The 25,183-nt window shown below is 41.6% G+C and overlaps 3 protein-coding genes across 4 annotated transcripts; 2 read left to right on the plus strand and 1 right to left on the minus strand.

Annotated features, from left to right (window-relative positions):
• Positions 1–930: 930 nt before the first annotated feature.
• LOC139480278 (type-2 ice-structuring protein-like) lies at positions 931–16,505 on the minus strand. 2 transcript variants are annotated; one of them, XM_071263332.1, is made up of 4 exons: positions 16,443–16,505; positions 6,603–6,883; positions 4,271–4,447; positions 931–1,148 (listed from the first exon to the last, which is right to left on the minus strand). In XM_071263332.1, exons 2-4 carry the CDS (start codon positions 6,838–6,840, stop codon positions 931–933), a joined length of 633 nt encoding a protein of 210 aa, XP_071119433.1. In that variant the 5' UTR covers positions 6,841–6,883; positions 16,443–16,505. The 2 variants fall into 2 exon arrangements, with proteins under 2 accessions (XP_071119433.1, XP_071119432.1); XM_071263331.1 differs by lacking the exon at positions 16,443–16,505 and adding an exon at positions 12,118–12,276.
• LOC139479523 (uncharacterized) lies at positions 9,309–11,119 on the plus strand. The gene is made up of 2 exons (XM_071262367.1): positions 9,309–9,321; positions 10,332–11,119. The coding sequence occupies exons 1-2, from the start codon at positions 9,309–9,311 to the stop codon at positions 11,117–11,119; spliced, it is 801 nt and encodes a 266-aa protein (XP_071118468.1).
• Positions 16,506–18,685: 2,180 nt separating the features above from the next.
• Positions 18,686–23,534, plus strand: LOC139479776 (cytochrome b-c1 complex subunit 6, mitochondrial-like). Its single transcript, XM_071262648.1, has 4 exons — positions 18,686–18,745; positions 21,100–21,123; positions 22,773–22,928; positions 23,288–23,534. The coding sequence occupies exons 1-4, from the start codon at positions 18,701–18,703 to the stop codon at positions 23,318–23,320; spliced, it is 258 nt and encodes an 85-aa protein (XP_071118749.1). The 5' UTR covers positions 18,686–18,700; the 3' UTR covers positions 23,321–23,534.
• The last annotated feature ends 1,649 nt before the right edge of the window (positions 23,535–25,183 follow it).

The following is a 25,183-nucleotide window of genomic DNA, read 5'->3' on the forward strand; positions in this document are numbered from 1 at the left end:
CTACCCGACCGCCCCATATCTACGTGCAGGCACTACTTCCGAAACAAGGGGGCGGTCGGGTAGCCTCACTCAGAAACAAGGAGTAATATCTTTTAGTCCGGACACTCCATCCACTAGAACGCTGAGGTGGTCTGATATATTTCGGGGAGGATAAAAATGAAGAAAGAATACTGGTTAACGTTTTTCCAGGTATAGTTCTGACGTTGGACTGGGACTTGTTGTAATTCTTGTTTGAAGGATCTTCCAACACCAAACCCAAAATTCCACAACTGTAGAATTACATTTGAATTTTAACAACATACATTTTAAACCTGATATGTCCAGTTTCTATATTTTCGAACCAAAATACACACATTAACGTAGATGAAAATGGAAGGATGTCATTTTTCGACTTCAATGAGAAATCCCACATTACGAGGCATCCAGGCCTTGCAGCATCGCTGGCAAAAGTGTGTAAACCTGGAAAGGGACTATGTGGAGAAATAAATGAAAACCATCGACTTGGTACGGGTCTTTCACAGTTAGGCTTAGAACTTTTCAGCCAGCCCTCGTGCACCCGCTTTAATCAATAATGCTGATATTCAAAGTAATACCTTTTTTTCACTACACATTGTTTTTATTTTAATTCTTTGTTTTTATATCACTAACCACGTGATATTCTGTCACAAAAATATGCTCCAGGCTTTGTCTGCCACACAAAAATAAATAAAACATATTTTTAAAAATATTTAGGCTCATAGTTTTACTTTACAAAATATATGATTTTGAAAAAAAACATACAAAAAAAAAAAACTCCACACACACAACCCCACGACCCACACCCCGTTCCAGAATATCAAATGGTCGGTCACTAACAGATACGTCTGAAAAAGGTTGTTGCAATTTTAGTTTTGGAGTTTTGAAGAGAAATTCGTTACCCAAGATCTTACTTTATGGTGAGAGGCTACAGTTATTCGGCACAGTAATCTCACACAGCCCCGTGTAAAGGTCTCCGCATTTTACTCTTAGCCATTTCTTTGTAGCATCACTAAACGTCACACAGCTGAAGGTTCCGGGAGGCTCGGACCAGTAGAAGAAGTCGGGCGGCGCGGTGCCTTTGTGCCAATTCCAGTCTGTGTTGAAGTTGAGTCCGATCCACACGTCTTTCCCTTTGAGAAGAGGATGGTAATAGGTTTACATGATATTCAACCCAGAGTGAGTGAGTGATTATTGCTTAACGCCGCTTTTAACAGTATTCAAGTTATATCACTGCGTGTCAGCTTAATGTGGTTTACATGATATTCTGCCCAGAGTGAGTGAGTGATTATTGCTTAACGCCGCTTCAACACTCTTGCAGCTATTCGCCGCGAGTCACTCTAGTTCATATTCAACTTAGCAAGGCTTTAACGCCGCTTTTAACATTATTCCAGTTATATCACTGCGTGTCAGCTTAATGTGGTTTACATGATATTCTACCCAGAGTGAGTGAGTGATTATTGCTTAACGCCGCTTCAACACTCTTGCAGCTATTCGCCGCGAGTCACTCTAGTTCATATTCAACTTAGCATGGGTTTAACGCCGCTTTTAACAGTATTCCAGTTATATCACGGCGTGTCAGCTTAATGTGGGAGGAAAGCCCGAAGTGATGCAGGTCTCACACGTTTACCACTTCGGTGAAATCCATGAGCACGGGTATGGTGCTGACAAACCTAGAAACATTATCGGGGCGAACCAGGATTCGAACCCACAATCATAGGTTTCTGGCGTACCCAAGGGACGCAACTCTGCACAGGGAATCGCTTGACACAACAGTGTTTAACTGTATCGCTTTGTGCCAAAAGTAAGGTCATAAAGTAAGATGAAACCAACGAGCACGGGTATGGTGCTGACAAATCTAGAAGCATAATCGTGGCGAACCGGGATTCGAACCCACTATCATAGGTTTCTGGCGTGCCCAAGGGACGCAACTCTGCACAGCGAATCGCGGCGCCTTAAACGACTGGGACACCCGTGCCCCGGATTTCTTGTGAATTTCTTATTGCTTTCATTTAACATTGAACTACGATAAGGACAAAATAACATCGCATAATACAGCCATTCACATTGAAGCACCCCTTTAGTGTATTTCTGTACATTGTACGTTTGTTTGTTTATTTGTTTGTTTATTGCTGCACTCCAGCTATATGACGGCGGCCTGTAAATAACGGTGTATCGAGTAATGAAGACAATCGCTATTGTGCTCGATACAATGTTTTGATATCGTGGTACGTGGTACGATGAAACGCCATCAACCAAGTCACCGAGCCTGGACATCAGATCCGTTTGGTTGACTGGTTGACTCTTCCTCCTACAACTTGAATTGACGAGGCTTAATAAAGAGAGGGCTGATGGACGCAATTATCGTTCTTATTATGGTAACCATGGAAACAATTTTATAGTTTGAATGTGTAATGGACAGGATTGACAAAAACACAAACTGCTGGCTATCAGACGACACTTGTCAATGACTACAACAACAATTTCAGCATGCTGAAGAAAATGTGTGTCCATATTGAAATAATAGCAGGATATATTTGTAAGAATATTAGTGAGTTAGTGAGTATTCCAGTTATATCGCGGCGTTTTAGCTTAATGTTGGAGGAAAGCCCGAAGTGATGCAGGTCTCAGACTGTTACCACTTCGGTGAAACCCACGAGCACGGGTATGGAGCTGACAAACCTAGAAACAAAATACGGGCGAACCGGGATTCGAACCCACAATCAAAGGTTTCTGGCGTGCCCAAGGGACGCAACTCTGCCTAGCGAATCACGGCGCCTTAGACGACTGGGCCACTCGTGTCCCCTGTAAGAGTAATAGTGAATTGTATGCTGACAATATATTCATTATCAATTACATGAATTTAATAAATATTGGAAATGCTATGTCAATGTAGATAAAACTAAGATACCAAGGAAGAACAGTAATGTTCTTATGAACTGAAGTTCTAGATCATTATAAACTGTTCCAGCTTACTGTGGGAGGAAAGCCCGATGTGATGCAGGTCTCAGACGTTTACCATTTTCGGGGCGAACTGGGATTCGAACAAAGATCAAAGGTTTCTTCAGTGCCCAAGGGACGCAACTCTGCACAGCGAATTGCGGCGCTTGAGACGACTGGGCCACCCCTGCACTCATAGTCCTATGAAATTTACGAATGTTTTTTTAACTTCTTCTTTTTATAGTCATGTCAGATTAAGTATTACATAGGAACAAATCGAGAGTTCTTTAATTTTGTTTGTTTTTCACATGACCGCTAACTATAGTGATAAGTACAAATCAGATGTCTTGAACTTCTTCATCCTCCCGAGGCAAGCGTGACCACTAGCCTACATCAAAACCTAGTCTCTACCCTTGCCACATCAAGGCCACTTTTCTTGGCTCGACCCTGGCACCACCTCTCGTAGATCACGAGTTATGCCCCTTGTTATGAAAACGCGATATCCAATCAGATCGCTGTTCTTATCTCGCATAGCTTCACAAAGATTGCGACTACCTAGTCAGTCAGATTAAGAAACCATTCGCGATTTCATTCATGGCACAAAACAGAAGTAATCGTTAGGGTGTTAAAAGATGAAAAAGGCATATTCGTGTCAACAGGAACAGGCAGCGGTAAATCACTTTCATATGAAGGTGTACCAGTCGTGGGTGTTGATTTTGTGAAACGTTCTCTGATTGGACTATCGATATGTGCGATAGTCCAATCATATTTCGCACGGGAAAGTGGACTTGATGGCAAGGGTGGAAACAAAACTTTGATAAAAAGGCTAGTGGACGCTCTTGCCTCGGGAAGATGGAACTACTTTTGAGTAGTATATTTTCCCATTCGTGACCAGCTCGTGTTATTCCGGGACAAGCCGAATAGCGACTCGTGCCCCTCTCATGGCCATTTTTGCGACTGGGTTCCGTCTTAGCGCAAACGGGCATACCTAAAACAATTGTCAACTTGTTCAAATATATTTCCCCATATATTATATATATTTTAAATGCAATTTAAAGCGCATAGGGACGTGCGGAATGATACAGTATGATTGAACACATTTAACTGTGTCTTGAGTATATTTTTAGATGCAAGACATATGTAAAATCTAAAACTATTTATGAGGGAATATTTGACAAAGAACTCGAAATCATACGCCCATTCTGATTTGTTTGTCGTATTTTCGCACAAACAGTCATCGATAGGGGGACGAGTCTTCTTGCAAGTTACGGAAAGGGGCGAGTGGTGACGAATGATATTGTCCTTCATACCGTACCTCTGCGTTTGACTACGGTATACGCTATGTCATTCTCCTCCGCCGTATAGATGTTATACACTCTGCCCCCGGCAGTCATACAAACTTGTTTAAGTTCACTGTTCTTCTTCAGTGTATTGTGGAAATAAAAACATTTATTCGTTGGTTTGTGGTACACCCATCCTGCTGGACAATCAGCTGAAAAGAGAAGCATGCATTCAGCGATTCATTCATGTTTTGCTAATGTTGCCTGGCAACCCCGTATATTTAACGTTACAGGTACACCGTGAGATGCTTTCCGCAAGTTAGGTTTGTTTGTTTGTGATGACATATATTCACGATTCATCTGGTGGGTGGGGGTACTCGTACTGATGAAGATTGCAGATGACATATATTCACGATTCATCTGGTGGGTGGGGGCACTTGTACTGATGAAGATTGCAGATGACATATATTCACGATTCATCTGGTGGGTGGGATCACCCGTACTGATGTAGATGACAGATGTATGCATAGAGTGGAGCAGATATTCAACTGGTTTGTATGTTTGTCGTTTAACGCGACACTCAGCAATATTCCAGCTATATGACGGCGGTCTGTAAATAATCGAGTCTTGACCAGACAATCCAGTGACTGACAACATGAGCATGGTGTGACAACACACCCAATAAGTGCGTTTATGAAAGTCCAAAGTGACGCATCTCTTACACTTTACCACGTTGGTAAAAGCAACGCATAGATGAATGATGCTAACTAACTCAGCATAAACACAAGGACGAATCTGGAATTCGAACTCACGGTCGCACAGGAAGCGGGAGTTATGGAACGAATTCTTTTTCACAACGATTTTTTGCCCCATGGATTTCCTTCGCCCTGTTGTACTGGGATTATTGCACTTATATAGCGACGTGCGTGCTCACGTGAGACTGTGTGTGTGTGTGTGTGTGTGTGTGTGTGTGTGTGTGTGTGTGTGTGTGTGTGTGTGTGTGTTAGTCCGGACTGATGCCGATTTAAAGTGCTAGCCCACTGAGATACCATGCCGCAGTTTAACATGAATACCCCACTCAGTCACAAGGGCGGTCGGGTAGCCTAGTGGTTAAAGCGTTCGCTCGTCACGCTGAAGACCTGGGTTCCATTCCCGACATGGGTACAATGTGTGAACCCCTTTTCTGGTGTCCCCCGCCGTGACATTGCTGGCGTAAAACAATACTCACTCAGACACAGTCTACCGACTCCGAGCCGACCAGTCCTTCTTTTAGACCCTTAATGCCAAGCTCCAGACAGGGTAACAACAAGTTCCATCTATTAACGTCTTTTGGTATGACGCGCCTGGGGATCGAACCCCCAGCCCTCCGGGCGGACGCTCTACCACTAGACCACGGACGCGGTCTCGAACAGGGTCAACACATGTTATACCCTGTGAGGTAATGTTTTCAAGCAGCGTGACCGAGGCTAGTTAAGACTCTGAGTAACTGGTAAACAATATTTGAAAACATCTTAATGTGCCCCCGAACTGCCTTCAAGAATAAGGGGTTATGCATTTGAGAAAACACGCTTACGAGGTTTTATTAGACAGAGCATGCCCTGGGGAGAGGGAAAAACCAAGGGGGCGACCCCCAGAGCATGCTCTGTCCACCAAAACCGAGGGAAAGTGTTTTTCCATACTTATAAACCGAAAAAAGAAACTTAAAACAACATTTATCAACATTTTTATGTTTCGAACATACTTTCCATGAACCTTAGGACACGCGTGTAAAATATTTGTTGCTGGCGTACGGATCTTGAAAAGGACATTCTAAAAACCAGTGTGGCTTATCAACACCTCTATAGCCTCGTGGTACACTCACTGGGCTACAGGTATGAAGGTTGCGAGTTTGATCCTCGGGAATATAAAGAAAACATTTGTCATTTGATTTTACATTTCATTACATGTTACAATCTGAACGGAAGTTACATTAATAAAATACCCAGGACGTTATAAAAAATCCCTGGGATATTATAGCAAATATGACTTGAATATCCTATAAAATCCCAGAGATATTATATAAAATCCCAGGGACATTACAACGTCCCTGTTTATGAGATTTAACCCGACTGGAAAGTAAAACCTCACAATAGGTTTTAATACCTATAGAAAGAAGTCTCTTACTTCATAGCAATCCCAATTAATAGGTTTATAAGATTGTACAATACTGCACCAATATCACCACGGGGGACACCAGAGATGGGCTTTCCACATTGCAGCCATATGGGGAAGCGAACCGGGGTTTTCGGTGTGTTGAGAGAGCGCATTAACCACTTGGCTAAACCACCGCATCACCGCTTATATCTCTACACATCGTGACTAACTTACCTCTATGGAATATCAAATAAGAGACTTCCGGTTTGGTTGTTAGGCCGGCTACTTGGGCATCAAACCAGGTGTTACTCTGGTAGCACAGCTGAAGGCTGCGGTCATAGAACACTGATGCGCATGTCCGGTTGTAGTAGCAGGTGTTTACACAGTGGCCAGCTGAGAACGAGGCTTCAGGGTGAAGGTCAGTAGAAAGAAGGCCTTGGAACAGTATCCTCACATACAAAACAGTTTCCATGATGAAGCGAGATTCTCTTGAAGCATTGACGTATCAATATGGCCTGAAAATGTTAAAACAAACTGTCAAGATGAAGTTAGTCAATAGCCATTGACATATGAAGTACATATTTGCTTATTCGACCAATTCGCAGTCAGTGTGTCGATCGAAAATATATTGATTTTTACGAATATCGCAAGGGGAAGAGTGCAATCTCATTAAATCAGATCTTAGTTCTCGCTATCGCTAAACAAAGATCTGAGGATATCCCATTACGAGTCAGTAGTCGCCAGTTTGAAACTAGTGTCGTAAAGCTTGAGGAAGCTGCCTTCTGATTGGCTAATGTCGATTTCTTGTCAGTCATTTCATTGGTCGGTCAAAATTCGCGAAAGGTCGTTCTGACGTGACCCTTAATGGGATGTCCTCAGATCTTAAAACTAAGATCTGATTTTAATGAGATTGGGAAGAGTGTAGAAATTCTACCTTTCCACCATTCCAACTGCCTGGCCCGTTGCCTTAACCTCTATTGCGATGACGTGTAATGAACGCATTTTCTTAAATTATCTTTCGCGTAACATAAGCCATCTTTTTAACCCCTTGCGATTTGCATACAGAGCCAGGTGAGGTGAGGTGAAATTGAGTTTGGTGTGGCGTCCAAGATTATTGCACTGATAAAGCGACGTGCATGTGTTTTGTTTGTATATGTGTTGTTAACGCCGCACTCTGCAATATTCAAGCTACGTGACGGCGGTCTGTAAGTAATCGAATCTGGACCAGACAATACAGAGATTGACATCATGAGCATCGATCTACACATTTGAGATACGATGACATGCATCAACCAAGTCGGCCAGCCTGACCAACCGATCCCGTTAGTCGCCTCTTACGACAAGCAAAGTCGCCTTTTACGACAAGCAAAGTCGCCATTTACGGCAAGCATGGGTTGCTGAAGACCTACTCTACACCGGGTCTTCAAGTGTGGTGTCTGCTTGTACTAGTCCTGATTAATGCCGATTTTATAGTCCAAGCCCGCAGTTTAACATGAATACCCCACCCAGACACTGTATACTGTCTCCCGAGACGACCAGTTCTTGTTTTAGACCTTTAATGCCGATCACCAGGAAAGGTAACAAGAAGTACCTCTTTTAATGTCTTTTTGTATGACGCGACCAGGGTTCGAACCCCCGTTCTACGACCAGACCACGGAGGCGGTCACAGGGCCAGGCCTGGCATGAAGATGCAAATCTTGTTTTATAGTGCAGTCAAAGATCTAGAGCTGACTTCATCATTTGTAAGCATTCTTTTTATTGACTTTTATTCTGCTTTTTAATACCGTTCAGCCACACATTTTTTGGGGAAAGTTGTTTGATATGAAAGTTAATTGTAATGTTTAATATTGGATAGACAGTTTTCTCTTCAATCAGCCTCAGTTTGTACAAGTGCTCACTCACACAGCTACTGTGTATACGAACAGGGGTGTTCCGCGGGGTTGTCATGGCGACCCTTCTTTTTATCCTGTACACGAACGATTGTGCAAGCAATGCGCCGGATTGCCTGACTGCCATGTTTGCTGATGACGCAACACTGGCTGGCCTCATTAGGGACAACTATGGAATACTGTAAGGGACATTATCGATATCTCGCATTCTCGCGATCTCGACCTATGGAAACGAGCTAAATATGCCCCAAACACGAGAATGCATGATCGCGAGAACGCGAGAATGTCCCTTACAGTGTTCCATAGACAACTGATGACACCACAGAAAGGAAATCAGTCAGTTTATTTGCTAAGTGGTGTAATGAAAATTATCACCATTCTGTCAAATTAGAAAAAAACAACTACGGAATTAATCATTGATTTTACACATAAAACCTGTCACCATCAATCACTAACCTTAGGAAATTGTAAAGGAATGTAAATATTTAAATAAATAAAATTAAACTGGAATGTCAGCACTGATGGGTTTGTTACGAAATGTCAACAGAGACTACATTTTATGCGTAAATTAAGATCTTTTAGTGTTAACCAGTGTGTATTGACTCTTTTGTATCGTTGTTTTGTTGAAAGTATTTTAACCTTTTCAATTCAGTGCTGTTTGGAGCTCTTTCTGTTCAAAACCAATCAGGCTTGGACAAAATCGTTTTAGTAGCTGAAAAGATAGCTGGTGACAGTTTATGTATTCATACGAAAGGCGAGGTTTGCTTTTATTTACACGAACCAAGTCGACTGGTAGGCTGGTGGACAATTTGAGCCCGAAACATATCACACATTTAGTAACATTTAACAAAACCAATGTTCAAAGAATAGAAACTGTATGGGCGAAGACAGTAATACCTCCCCACTATGCAGCATACAGGACCGCAGCAAGATATGGTTTATATTGCAGTCATCGAGTGGTCCTTAGGGATATCATGACATCGACCTATGTTCAACGTGGAGGCAACTTCTATTTCAAAAACAAAAATTCATTTACAAACATCATTCAGATATGTTCAGTCAAGGTGGGGGACATTTTTCTTTCGAACCCCTCTCTCTGCAGTAGTTCTACGTGGGGCACAAACCTTGCAAAACCTAGCCCATCCTGAATTCAAATCTACTTTTACAGCTAAAACATTCTGCACAAAACCTTTTCAAGACCAATCACGTCAAACTAAAAACGTCATGTATGGCATTGACTGTAGCCTTTGTGGATTGATATACATGTATGTAGAAGAGATGCAACAGAAATTATCGACTTGAGTACCCAGCATAGATCGGGCATCAATATAAATGTCTCTGATTATGTCTACTAACAATTCAATTCTGAAAACCATTCCACCTTTGCATGAAAGATAGGATATGGGAGAAAATATACCATCCAACTAATAGCCTTAAATGCAGTCGACCTTGATAATTGGATTCTGGGAGAAAATATACCATCCAACTAATAGCCTTAAATGCAGTCGACCTTGATAATTGGATTCTGGGAGAAAATATACCATCCAACTAATAGCCTTAAATGCAGTCGACCTTGATAATTGGATCTGGGAGAAAATATACCATCCAACTGATAGCCTTAAATGCAGTTGACCTTGATAATTGGATTCTGGGAGAAAATATACCATCCAACTAATAGCCTTAAATGCAGTCGACCTTGATAATTGGATTCTGGGAGAAAATATACCATCCAACTAATAGCCTTAAATGCAGTCGACCTTGATAATTGGATTCTGGGAGAAAATATACCATCCAACTAATAGCCTTAAATGCAGTCGCCCTTGATAACTGGATTCTGGGAGAAAATATACCATCCAACTAATAGCCTTAAATGCAGTCGACCTTGATAATTGGATTCGACTGTTGTGTACAGTAATGTCATATGGACATAATTAAAAAATACAAGACGTTGCAGTCTGTCTAACCAGCGAACAGCCAACATCAATGTATTAAGTCTGTTTCTGGCACCCCAAAGACATCAGAAAGGACGAAGGCAAAATAGTACCATTCTTTTAGAAGCTTTCTTGTCCCTCAGCTTCAGCTCAATCGTCCAACAGCTTCAGCTCCATCGTCCAACAGTTTCAGCCCAATCGTCCTACAGCTTCAGTCCCATCGCCCTACAGTTTCAACTCCATCGTCCAACAGTTTCAACTCCATCGTCAAACAGTTTCAGCTCATTCGTCCAACAACTTCAGCTCCATTGCCCAACAGTTTCAGCTCAATCGTCAAACAGCTTCGGGTCCATCGCCAACAGTTTCAGCTCCATCGCCAACAGTTTCAGCTCAATCGTCCAATAGCTTCAGCTCCATTGTCCAACAGTTTCAGCTCAATCGTCCAACAATTTTAGCTCCATCGTCCAACGGTTTCAGCTCCATCGCCAATAGTTTCAGCTCAATCGCCCAGCAGCTTCAGCTCCATCGGCCAAAGGTTTCAGCCCAATCGTCCTACAGCTTCAGCTCCATCGTCCAACGGTTTCAGGTCCATCGCCAACAGTTTCAGCTCAATCGTCCAACAGCTTCAGCTCCATGGTCCAACGGTTTCAGCTCCATCGCCAACAGTTACAGCTCAATCGTCCAACAGCTTCAGCTCCATCGGCCAACGGTTTCAGCCCAATCGTCCTACAGCTTCAGCTCCATCGTCCAACGGTTTCAGCTCAATCGCCAACAGTTACAGCTCAATCGTCAAACAGTTTCAGCTCCATCGTCCAACGGTTTTAGCTCAAACGCCAACAGTTTCAGCTTCATCGTCCAACGGCTTCAGCTCCATCGTCAAACATTTTCCGCTTCACAGGTCAACATTTTCAGTTCCCTCCTCCTTCCATAAAAAACTACAGGAAGTATTCTTTAAGAATTTCTACATAGAAAAATGCTCCATTTCCATTTATGGATACAATATTTCAAACAGTTGAATATGAGTGAATATTGACTGATGTAGCTGTCGGAAATATCTTGCTGTATCGCTCTATAGAGTCGACTCTGAACCAGGCACAATAGTGGTTGAAAGCATTGACAACCGTCTACGCCATCGGAGGTCGACCACAACGTCACACCACAACGTAATTCTTACTCCAGTCAAGGACCAACCATCTTTGTATATCATCATATTTGAGCAAAGAGCAAAATGTAAACAAACAAAAAAATTAAGGTGCCATTAACACTTTTTTACATAAACGTAAAACTTTCTTGCCATATCACACTGACACATTGCGATATAACTAAAATTAGTTCAAAGCGTTGTACAACTCTTTCGCAATCGGTAATTAATTTACTTTGTAATTTATCATATGTTATAAAATTTTACATGGTTAGTTATAGTGAGTGAGTGAGTTGGGTTTAACGCCGCTTTTAACAGTATTCCAGTTATATTACGGCGTGTCAGCTTAATGTGGGAGGAAAGCCCGAAGTGTTGCAGGCCTCAGACGATTACCACTTCCGTGAAACCCACGAGCACGGATATGGTGCTGACAAACCTAGAAACATAATCGGCGCGAACCAGGATTCGAACCCACAATCATAGGTTTCTGGCGTGCCGAAGGGAGGCAAATCTGCCTAGCGAATAGCGCCGCCTTAGACGACTGGGCCACCCGTGCCCCCTGGTTAGTTATAAAAATATGTCATATTTTGTCATTTTTGACTGTCCGTTGGCGACAGATATCAACAAATTGGTTGTGTGTTATTTGTTTTATATTATCTGATTATTTTAGAGTGCTTACATTAACCTACATTTTCCGGGTGCGAAATATCGAAATATTGCCGATTTGAATGATAATTCACTCATGAAGGTGGGGAAATTTAAATTTAAATTTAAGATTTAATACTTACATGGCATGTCCAAGTCCCGATAACCCGTGGTTGTCATTCAGTGGCTTCAGATGAAGAGAGGCAATGATTTAGGTTTGATACCTGCTCGGATCTGTAATAAGCATCCAGTGAGTGCATGTTCACCTGCGTTTCTCAATCGTGAGATTGGCTACGACAGCCGTCGTGTATGTGACACAGCATACGAATGAGCCTGTACGTTGTCCCTCGGTATATGATTGATCACAAGGAAACAACAACTGTGGGCCTCCATTTAACAGATGTAGAAGGGGATTTCCCTTGTGAATACATCACCTGTAGTTTATACTCTTGTAGTTTGAGAGATAGCGCAGGTGCACCATGACTTCTAATTTCAAATACTTATTTACTCGACACTGGGACTACTAATGGATGCTGACATATTCCGTCGGGACTTGTTCGACTTTGGTCCTAAGCAATCAATATGCTTGTTATCTTTGGTGACGACATAGGGAGTGGTGAAACTACCATTGTGTCAGAAAAGCAATTGCTTACACCAAAAAAAGGCCAATTCTTTTTCCTAAAAATAGGTAAACCTCATTTTAATATCTATGCGGTATATTATTATTTTGAGACTGCTCGGTCCAACATGCTATTTAATGTCTAACTTGAAAACGGGAATCCTTACGCACTTAAGTTTTTAGTGGTAGATGGGGTTTTTCAAGTTGTTAGAGTGGCCATTCAGGAACTATATCCTTATATTCACATGCCTGTGAGGGGCGGTCGGGTAGCCTAGTGGTTAAAGCGTTCGCTCATCACGCTGAAGACCCGGGTTCGATTCCCGACATGGGTACAATGTCTGAGGCCCATTTCTGGTGTTCCCCGCCGTGAGCGCCAAGAGCGGACTCATCAAATGTGCAAATCGCATGGATATATTTCACGTATTCATTTAGGTATTTTTTGGAAAACGACGCATATTTTGTATTTGATTGTTTTTAAAAATTTCCATCAAAACTGCTGAAAGTATTCTTTAAGATTGTCTACATAGAAAAATGTTTCATTTCTATTTATGGGTACACTACTTATATATTTTACAAATAAAATCTAATATAAACAGTCCCAAACTGCAGGAAATAGCGTTTAAGAGTATCTCATTTTTAAAAACGTCTCACCAATCACTCATCAAATGGTTTTTCTGTGCAAAAATATGAAATGACAATACTTAGAAAGATAAAACATACAACATGTCCATTGTAGATAGAAACATTCCCACAAGGGTACAATGTTTTCACTAGTCGCAAAATGGCCGAACTAATGTCGATGCAACGTTAAATTTTAACTTACTCACAATGTTTGAAGATATTATTCTTCCGCAATATGTAGTTCTAAGAGCGGCGTAAAACCGGAGAACAATTCCAATTTGTTTTAATTTTTTTTATTCCATTAGCCTGTGATATGGAGCGTTCCACAATAGTGGTGTTCACATCTGTTCATCATGTCATTAACCCATGAAGATCTGGGGTAGAATCAACTTCCCGAGGCAAGAGAGTTAACTGACTATAAAAGTCCAGTTTCCGCTCTTGCCGAACTAGGGTCGTATTATGGAGTTACATTTTGACTGGACTAACGAGTCTATGCATAGTCCAATCAAAATCGCGCTTAGAAATCGAAATCCGGTTCGTAAACTGTCTTGCAGATTTTGTTAGATTGCAGGATTTGCAAAGCATGTTCACCGACAACTTGTTGTCAAAAGATATTTTCCAAATCTTTTCATGTTTTTAATCCAGGTGCTCAGGTGATTTGATGCATTTCGCGATGTAAGACGCGTTTTATCACAATATAGATCTTGATTATCGATCAGATCGTCCTTTGTGACCATGGCAGGAAGGCGATTATCAAACGCCACAAGATGGCAAATAATCGGCATGCATAACGAAGGAATGTCTTGTAATGCCATTGGTCGGAATTTAGGGTATCATCACACTGTCGTAAGCTGTTTAGTCGAGAAACATGCTCAGACCGGTGATGTACAGGATAGTTCCAGATCCGAAAGACCTGTGACAACACATCACGAAGACAGGGACCGTCTTCGTCTAATACGCCGAGAACCCTTTTAACAAGTATTTTTTATGAAACAGCTGTGGTTGCCCAATCTTCGTTTCATCACCAGAACCGCCAGGAACCGGCTGAAAGCAGCATGACTGGGGGCTAGACATAAAACGTCCCTTGTTGAGAGATCACTACAAAGCTGCGGGGGCTCGGTAATGGTTTGGGGTGTATCTCTCATTATTGCAGGTTGGATTTGGTCACCATAAGGGGCAACTTAACAGGGGCTCAGTACATCCGGGACGTTTTGAGGCCAGTCGTCGTTCGTCATTTTGACAACCACCCCCTTGCTACTCGACTTCAGTACATGGATGACAATGCCAGGCTTCATCGTTCGCATGCAGTCGTGGATTACATGAGGGCCAATGCAATAACGACTCTACCCTAGCCAGCAATGAGCCCAGAGTTGAACCCCCTTGAACATGTTTGGGATATTCTGGGGCGGCGCTTACAGGCATGAGATCCTCCTGTACAAGATTTACGCCGATTGGAAGCAGCATTACATCAGGAGATCATCAACAGATCCAACGTCTGACTGGAGGCATGAGACGTAGGGTGGAATGCGTCATCCGGGACGTGACGGTTATACCCGCTACTGATCTGTTTCACCTATCATGTCAAGTAGAGACTTTAAGGAACATTTTCACATGAAACATCAAACGTAACTCGTTTGCTTAATCCTCCATACTTTTTTAGGTATCGTCTAAGGTAAAAAAACAGCCCTTGTGTTACCATGATGTTTTTGTCAGTAAATTTCAATCACAACTCACCAATATCTTTTTTATTTGTTGTCAAATGTTTGCTCCATCCGATGACATTGGTATCGCCCAGCATCCTGTGGTCAGTCATCCCATACCATGATTTTTGCCATTTGTCATGGTGCAGAAATAGGGGTGTGCTTAACTTTTTTCTTTGTGTATATATTCCATATGATTATAATTTGACAGAAAACCTTCTCTTTGACTCTACTATGCCTTACAATTTATAAAGGCGGTTTGGTACATGACGCCTTCATTCTACAGCTGTTACAGTAGAAAGTAGGAAAGCAAGTACACTCTTCAAAAAAAGAAACGCACAGGTAGTATGTGGTTCGTTGGTGTTGGTGTTGGTGGCCTGATATTCGACAAACGCGTCGAAACGCAGCCATTGTCGATTTGCATTGTTTTCGCACTTGTTAGAAAATGCCATGAAGGAAAACAGTAAAGCAAAAGGCACGTGCAAGTTATGGCATTCGTAACTCGTGGTAGTGGCTATAAAAAGGCAAGCATAAGCCAATAATGTGTCATTCAATTGTCAACATTTTTCAAGTTTGTAAATGCCGAGACTCAGCGCTGCCGATCGGAACATTGCCATAGGACGTATCCAAAGAGGGGAATCGCAGTCTTCTGTTGCACGCCACTTCAACGTCCAGCACAGCACCATTTGCCGGCTTTGTGATCGATACACACAGTTCAGTTCCACTGCAGGCCGTCCGAGAACTGGTCAACCAAGAGTTACCACCCTGCACAGGATCGCTACATTCGACTGTTCCCCCTACGTCATCGCAATGCCACAGCTACGGAGACGCATCCCTAATTTGAGAAACTGGAGATGAGTGTGGTTTAGCGATGAATCACCATATCTTCTTCACCGGCGAGATGGAAGCCAACGTGGAAGCCATGGGACAGCGCTCCACCGCTCGTGTCACGGTAGACTACCTTCATAATGCCAACATCAACGTCTTTCCCTAGCCGTCGAGACATCCAAATCTTAACCCAATCGAACACCCCTGGGATGAACTCGATCGACGTGTACGTCAACCTCAGAACACGCCGCAGACAATCCCAAAACTGGCCAACGCTTTACACGCAGAATGGAACAGAATTCCGCAGGACAGAATTCGTACACTTATCCAGTCAGTGCCGAGGAGATGCAAAGCCGGGATTGTTGCCCGGGGCGGTCACTCGAGAAACTGAGTTCAGTGGAACCTTGTGGCCTTATGTGACATGACAATAAACAGTTTTCAATGCCTTTGTTCAACGACAACATATGACTATCGTGTTCCAAAATTTCATATTGGTATCTATATTAAATTAAAAATTAGGTAAAATAAATTTACGAAAAACTTACCTGTGCGTTTCTTTTTTTTGTTGAAGAGTCTAGATATGGGCGCAACTAGTAAGTACCGTTAACGTGGTTATTTACAGTTTGGAAAACATACATTACCTGTTCAGACGTGCGATTGATCTGATCCCTTGAAATGTGTATCCTCTGACTGCGTTTACCTTATAATGATTACTTTCCTCCGCACACATCTCGTTTCACAGGTGTTTGTGGACAACACTCTGCATCTTCGGGTCCAAATCCCGACGGGTTTTGTTTATTACCGTGTGGAATAATAAAATAACGTTTTATGTTATATATCATTCATCCGGTGTCCATATCTTCGACATAAATTGTCAATTGATCCACTTTCATTAACGGCTTTAAAGTAGGATAGGTTCGTAAACACACTGTTGGCATCAATCGATTTCAGGAAAATCAAACTTTAGTACGCGTGGGTTCAAGGCCAGTAATAAATATGACAGATGTGGAGTGCCGTAAACAAAACAGCATTATTTGTTTTTCTGTCCAATGCCTTTCCATTTTGGGTTATTTTTGTTAAACTGGATTGAAAGTGAATATTAATGATGTGACATTTGAAAATGACAGAGATGCAGTATTATTTGGAGTGAAAAAGAGTGTCTCCACCGACGAAACGACACTCAGTAATCTCCTATTTACGGTAAATTATTATGTGTATAAATGTAAAATTCTTGAAGAGATCTGTACATTTGATAACTATGTTAAGGAGCTGGAGTTTCATGTACAAATTATTAACAACCATTAAAAATGGACCGTGTAATGGTAGAGCGAATATCAGAATCTCTGCCCAAGTAATGTCGACTGAGCCTGCGAATACTACGACCCGTTAGTCCAGACACGTGGTCTCTGTTGTAAAATCTTGGCACCTAAAGTGAAATAAATACATTTTAGAAAATATACTCCAAGGTAATCCCGATTCAAAATAGATCCCAAGTGGCCGAGGTCTGTCGTCAGAGTCCGGTAATGAGGATTGGGTGGGTACAATTCTTGACTACCCGTGGAGAATTGCGGGGCAGAAAATTAATGAAATTAATTATTAATGTTTGTCGTCAGTCTTCTAACGTATACTGTGTTACCATTTGTATCTGTCAATCAATCAATCATATAGGAGATTTAACGTGTGCTTTCCGGCTGAAGCGTATTTCGCACACGGGATTGCCCTTATACTATTGGGGTAAAAAAGCGCAAAGAATAAATAAAGAAGTGCAACCCCCAAAAATATAAACTTTACTGACCTAATCTAATAAAGCGAGGGGGTGTTGGGGTTTGGCTGGGTGGGAGTGGGTAATAAAAGAAAATTTAATAATATGGAAAAATTTGGCATGGGGTGGAGGGTAGGGGGTCAAGCGTGGGAAGGCACGGAGTCGGCAGGCGAGCATGGTGACTAGCGGCGATATCCTCCCAAGAGTCTCTTCGCTATGGCCTCATCCCTGGGGTGTGGCGACTTGAAGAGGTTCTTGGTGAGGAGGGCGGCGGAGTTTGCGACGAAGTGCTTGTCAGCCTTCAGGTCGCAATCCATGAAGAAGTGAGAGAGATCTTTGTAGTTCTAGATCTCGTGCTCGAACATCTCCGACCCCATAAACTGGATCAGAGGCCTATAAATATACTTGCCTTGGCTTGGCTTGGCTTGGCTTGGCTTGACACTAATGAGGATTTAGTGGTTACAATGTATGACTGTCCGGGTGTCATCGTGTTCCGACGGCGTTGATAGTTTCTTCTGCATTTAGGGTCTGGATGACTTACCCATGAAGCAGTGTTCAAAATAAGCGCCTGCCCGTAGGCCCGTGGCGGGTATTGATCTCGTGTTGGGCCCGTGGTTTGGGTAATTATGGCCTGCCGTAAATTTACGTGTCTATTTATTTGTCACAATCAGCTGCATTTTGTTTTTTAATGAGGGCCTGAAGAGTTTAGTCAGGGCCTGCGACTTCTAAAGTCTATGGATCCAGATGGCAGCCTGGCAATTTATTTTATATTATTTACTGTATTGACTGACCCGTGAGGTCAGCTTCTTGATTGGCTGGCCCAGACTTGAGTATTTATGTAAAGGCATTCAGTGATATAGCTCATTGATGTGTAATACATTATGTTCTTGACAAATGTGCCTTTTACTAAAATTACGTTTTCTAGAAATAAATACCTCGAACACAGCTGCAGCGAGGGAGCATTCAACGAAGCATTTACTTTAAAAGAGCTATGTATGTATCTGTCTAGTCTGGCACACTGAAGATGTCTGATATATATACAGGGAGACTATTCAAAGAGCTTGGGTGTTATGTGATACAATAAAGCCGAACGGGCGATCGGGTCCTTCACAACGAGGGAGCATTCGTTTTACTTGATAGTATATATTTACATAACTCACTGAACGGTCCCTTATCCGGGACCTTACCAATCCAACATGGCGCTAGGAGACGAGGTTGTACTTTCTTCTGATCCCCCAGAGGTAAAATTAAGATATTATGCAGTGGTCTTTGAAAATAATTCACAGTCAACTACGTCACATTCATTCCTTTTTATAATATATGGTGACCTGATTCAACATGTGTCAGAGATAACTGATTTAAGCCGAGAGCGTGTCTGACAACATGCCCGTGACACCGGTCACCTTGATCGAAATCCCAGCTCAATAACCCACAAACGTGTACTAAGAAACGTCTTATCTGATTGCTTGCTTGAATAATGTATTTAGTTTTTCAACATAGTTTGATAGACTCAAAACGTAGACAAGTTTAAAACACAATTGTCTTGGTTTCTCATTGAAGATATGATATAGATCTATGGATCTACAGAATTCGGGGTCGAGGGGACCCGCAGTAATACATTTTCAGGGTCCTAAAAGGTAAAAGAGGGTTCTGTAAAGTAATGAATAGTATAGTGTACTGTATGTTTAGATAATTACTTTAGAGCCCGAATTAATCAATGGTCATGTGGACAGAGGTCATGCTTGATGTTTGAACTGACAGATGTCCATAACTGATCTTGATACGCTGAACATGTGAAGGTACAAAGGTCATAACTGTGCATCCGTGCAGTATTTTTTTTTCTGCGTCTATTCTTTATATGCATGCATACTGGATGCACATTTGCGTTCCGCGTTAAAAGGTAAAAGATAGGGGTCAAACGATCCACCAGTGCATCGTGAGTTTTCATGTGGCGATGATACAGTTGCTAAAATATATTACTTACTACTCGTTTAATTACCCCAATCCCCCATCACAGCATTTTGTCACTGAAATTTTGCAAAACATGTAGTAATTAGCTTTGCAAGTTCAATACTAAAAATAGCTGATACGGACATGTGTCTAGAGCTTGATTTTCCTTTGGAACCTGCTCTGAACATGCTGAAGTATTTATAGTGGTGAAGTTTCCACGTGATTTGAGATGAATATGACTATCACACTACCTCATGTATCGTGATATTCCTGTATCATTTCACCCGTAATAAAAGAATCGGGTGTTCTTTAACTCTTTTTTTGTTTAGTAGTATATGTCCCTCCTCTTCTACCTTCAAACAAACAAGTATATCTTATCATCACCCCTATAAACTTCACAGTTTCTGTTGGAAATACTTTGTTCGGTGACATCTGTAGTTATTTCAGGCAAAGCAAAATTACTATTAATGACCTGAACATTTTGTATGTGTGTACATTTTCTACAATTGTTATTTTCGGTGGATCACATTGCCCTCTAAGCAGGCTGGGTATGACCTCAGATCTGGGTATGATACTCCCAAATGGTGTACAGCAGATTTGTGATGTCTCAAGTTTTAACAATAAGTGAAATTTGACAATCTGTAATACATCCCAAATTAACCCTCATTATAGTGTTTGTCAGCACAATGCCTGTGCTTCTGTGATGGTAAAGTCTAAGATCTGCATCATTTCAGGCTTTCCTGCCACATCAAGCTGACACGCTCACTCGCTCACAAACTCATTACCCTAATTTTCATTCATAGACAAAATCCTTACTTCAAATCAACCATATTTTTCCTATTCCTATTGTAATGGAGAAACATTCTGCATCTAAGAACAAAACTAAATCCTTAATGACTTTCACCAAACATGCACACACATCTACAGAGCAAGAATTTGTTTTAAAAATGATGTAAACCAAGTTAAAGCAACAACACCCAAGCCCTTCTACTATCATGACCATACTTCTTAATTTTGGACCTGTGAAACTCCGGGATAGAGTAGGTCTTCAGCATCCCATGCTTTACATAAAATGTGACTGCTTGTTGTAAGAGGGGACTAACATGATCGTGTGGCCAGAATCACTGACTTGGATGGTTTATTATAATCACTGGATTGTCTGGTCCTAACTCGATTATTTACAGATTGCCGTCATAAGATACAGGGCAGAATAGGCCTTCAGCAACCCATGCTTGCCGTAAAAGGTGACTATGCTTGTCAAAAGAGGGCAACTAACAGGATCGGGGGGTCAGACTTGCTGACTTGGTTGATGTATGTCATCGATCCCAATTGCATGGATTTATGTTCATAATATCAATCACTGGATTCTCTGGTCCAGACTTGATTATTTACAGACCGCCGTCATACACCTGGAATATTGCTGAGTGCGGCGTCAAACAGCAAATGAAATATTTGTAATTTTGTTTTTGTCAATGATTCAGTTGTCTGAAATACTCGGAACACCATCACAAATTGACATGGTCTTATGAATTTTAGCTAGCCTTGGGCTAATAGCATAAACAAAAAAGGTAAGTGACTCACCATGAATTTGTGTATGATATTATTATTATATGTATTTGTTCACACAAATATTTTTTGGTTACAGGAGGAAGAGGAGGAGGATCTGGTGGTGAGCTGATCTCATTTGAGTCCTTGTGTGAAATGAGTGATGGACCAGTTGGATATTTGTATACATATACGACCTGGTGTCTACCTGTTTATGGTCGTTTTGTTTTCTTGTTTGTTCCCCAAACTTCAATTTTGTACGACTTAGTCTCACTTACATACTATAACAGGGATTAACAAAGAACATCTACTGGCCCCAATAGTAGTTATCATGGTAACATGTAGCAATACCATACCCCTCTCCACAAATTGTTGAAATTCTACCAGTCCTGGGGATATCTTAAACAATAACAAAACTTGTCCAGGCTAGCAGCAAGTGCTAATTTTCATCCCTGTACTGTACTGGTCATGTTACGACACAAAGAAATCGCTGATTATTTTACAATTTCAACTGTTATTCTACGTCCAGGAAAAATCTGCATTGTCATAGTGTTCTTGTAGACAAACAACCTCATAGTCGATATTGTATTGGTGAAAACAGTGAAAATGATGCTTGATTGCATGTCTGGGATTTTTGGCAGCATGTTACAAAACCTTGTCTACTTACTGGCTTGAATTAGTCTTTTTGTATCATTTCTTTCGATATCAGTGTATATGTACATGGACTTTGATGACCTGTTCTTACAAGACAGGAATGAGTTTTACTTGACTCAGGCTTTTGACTAGTGGCTAATATAGCAAGCTGCAACAGACTTCGGCCCACGTCTGGGATCATTTTCTACCTATAGTCTGGAAGGTAATTTAAGGTACCGACGTTTACTACAATATCTGAAAAACAATTGGACCTACTCCAGTCAAAGTTGGTATGAGATTATTAAACAGTCATACTTAACTGGATATTACATTTAAAGACAATCGGTGCATGAATAAAAAAATCTGTCTTTTTAGTTATCACTATATTTCATCAACAACCAGGCCTGTTTGTCACAGGTGGAACGAGCATTCATTGAAACAGCCATCTGCATAATGTTACCCCTGCATCACAGGGCTGTATGACACAGTTGAACCAATCAACTCAACTCGAAAGGGTGCACGGGAATCACGCACGTTGAGACGTCCAACGCTAACATAGTATTCGTGCGTGCTTGATTCCTGTGCACCCTTTCGAGTTGAGTTGATTGCCCAGTCCCCAAAATTTTGACTATTCAGGATTAAGTGGTTACAGTGGGTGGTGTATTGTGTCATCATGCCCCAACTGATTTCATCTTCGCCCATTTATTATTTACAGGCATTTGTGTCTTAGGTGATGCTTTCTAGCATGAGACAATATTCAGTCATTACACATGCGACCTGTGAAGATCCGGGGTCGAATAGGTCTTCAGCAACCCCTGCTTGCCGTGAAAGGCCACTATGCTTGTCGTAAGAGGTGACTAACGGGATCGGGTAGTCAGGCTCGCTGACTTGGTTGCTGCATTTCATCGATCCCAATTGCCTTGATTGATGCTCATGATGTCAGTCAAAGGATTGTCTGTTCCAGACTCAATTTATTTACAGCCCGCTGTCATATAGCTGAATATGGCTGAGTGCGGCGTTAAACAACAAACAAACACTACACATGCTAAACAAATTTGAATTATATTTTTCTAATTAAAAGTTTGTTAATATACAAATCCGACTATGGCTGTGAATTCAGTTGGTTTTGTCTCATTTTAGGATCCCCAGGACACAATGAAGGAGTCTTGTGGTTCCTCCTGTGAGAAGTACAAGGCTGAGTGGGATGCTTGTACAGAGAGAGTGAGTGGTCGGTCAGAAACAGCAGAGACTTGCACGCAGGAGCTGTTCGACTTTGTCCACTGTGTAGATTCATGTGTAAGTTGCAAGTCGAATAATTGGTTGGACCGGTTTTTCATTCTTGGTCAGCATGGTCAGAAGATGGATAAAAAACTTAAACAATGTTTTTGATTCAGTAAAGTTTTAACTTTGTATGGCTTTGTCACAATAATTGCTATAGTCCTTTTCTTAATGGAATATACTTTCTCTAGAAAGGCAAGGTACCACAATTATTAGTTCACTTAAATGTCAAACTTGACTTGACATGTTTTTGAGGATGATATTGCAGTCTTTTGTCCCATGAAATATTTTTCATGAAGTTAACACAATCTTTTCCTTGCTTAATGATTAAATAGATTAGAGTTGTCATTCCTCTAATATGCATGTTTACATTGCAGGTATCGAAAGACCTGTTTTCCAAGCTGAAATGATAATACGTAGCCATAGACACGGTTGAAGCATCTACATGTGAGGGACTTGAGTGGTACCTGTTAAGCTTGGGAAAATCTGGAGCAGTAGACCGACCATTTGTTGCTTGTGTTTAGCTAGGACCATTCTCTGTTCAGTTGTTCATTCATTGGCTCTCACCAGTCTGTTTTGTACAAATATTTAGTCTGGACAAAGTAAATCACAGTTGAATCAAAACTTGATTTTGTTGTTTATCTGTTGTATTACATTTTGAAGATGGTCTAGTCTCTGGCCAGTTGGTATTCCTGGCTTTGAAGCTTTACATCAGTCTCTAAAATACCAGGGAATTATCTAGGATTCCAAACTAAGGTGAGATGGGGCTTATACAGCGCGTTCAAGATTATTGCACCTAAATAGGGATGTGCATGCACATACTTGTCTGTGTCTGCTTGTACTAGTCTGGGCTAATGCCGATGTAATAGTGCTCGCCCACTGAGATATCGTGCCACGGTTTAACATGAATACCCCACTCAAACACAGTATGCTGACTTGTGCCAACCAGTCCTTGTTTTATCTGACCACCTCCATTTTCTAGTGGTAAAGCGTCTGTCCGGAGAGCAAAAGGTCGGGGGTTTGATCCCCAGGCATGTCATACCGAAAGACGTTCAAAGATGGTACCTGTTGTTACCCTGTCTGGCACTCAGCATTAAGGGGCTAAAACAAGGACTGGTTGGCTTGGAGTCAGTATGCTGTGTCTGAGGGGGGTATTCGTGTTAAACTGTGGCTTGGTATCTCTGTGGGCTAGCACTAAAAAAATCTTACTAGTACTAACAGACACACATATGCGCACGCACACCCATGCCTGCACATCGCTACATAAGTGCAATAATCTTGAATGCAACATTAAACCCCACTTCACCTCGCCTATCCTTACGGGTGGACAAAAGCTAAGCTTTGTTACATGTCGAACAGCAATTAAGATACTTCGATGAATTGTGCAGCAGATGTTTAAGGTTGAGCTTTATAAGACACAATTTTGCCATATTTACTGGAAGATGTGTCACGTTATGAAATTGATATTTTCAAGCAACAAATCCCTATTTTGCACAAATGATTTAATACAATTAAGAAAACATCCACATTGTCCAGTAGATTGTACCTCATTACCCTGGACCCATTTGGCGCCATAGCTTCATTTTGTAAGTGACATCACAAGCTTATCTACTCTTTGGATTGGGGTCAATGTAGTCCAACAGCCTGAGTCTTTGTCTATAATATAAATCCTGGTTTGTCTGGTCCAAACCTGATTATTTACAGGCCATGGTCAAGGAAGACTGCTGAATGTGTCACTAAACCAACATTTTCACATTTAATACACCCTCTTACTGAGCAATACAAACTACCGCCCGCCTCCATGGTGTTCTAGTGGATAGAGGTCTGCCGGAGAGCAGGTTGGTGGTTCGATCCCGACTAGGGGATTGCGTCAAACCCAAAGACATTAAAAGATGGCTCTTCTTGTTACCCTGACTGGCGTTCGTCATCAAGGGAGTAAAACAAGGATTGGTCGGCTCAGAGTGGTATACTGTGTCCGAGTGGAGTACCCATGTTAAACTGCGGCAAGTTTCTCAGTGGGATTGCACTATAAAACTGGCACTTGTTGGAGGGGTACAAGCAGCCATGCACGTCGCTATAAATAAATGCAATAATCTTTAACGCATGGTTAAACCCCATTTCATCTCACACCACCTTTTGACTCCTTTTAACATGCTACATACGTCACATTGCTAGTCACATTGCTAATCCGTAAAGCAAGTACAGTAAACTACGGTTATAACGAACACGCTTATAACGAACTAACGGATATAACGAACTAACTTTTTAGTCCC

Source organism: Haliotis cracherodii, unplaced genomic scaffold (assembly GCF_022045235.1).
Source record: "Haliotis cracherodii isolate W230 unplaced genomic scaffold, xgHalCrac1.p SCAF_4, whole genome shotgun sequence".
Taxonomy (NCBI): domain Eukaryota; kingdom Metazoa; phylum Mollusca; class Gastropoda; order Lepetellida; family Haliotidae; genus Haliotis; species Haliotis cracherodii.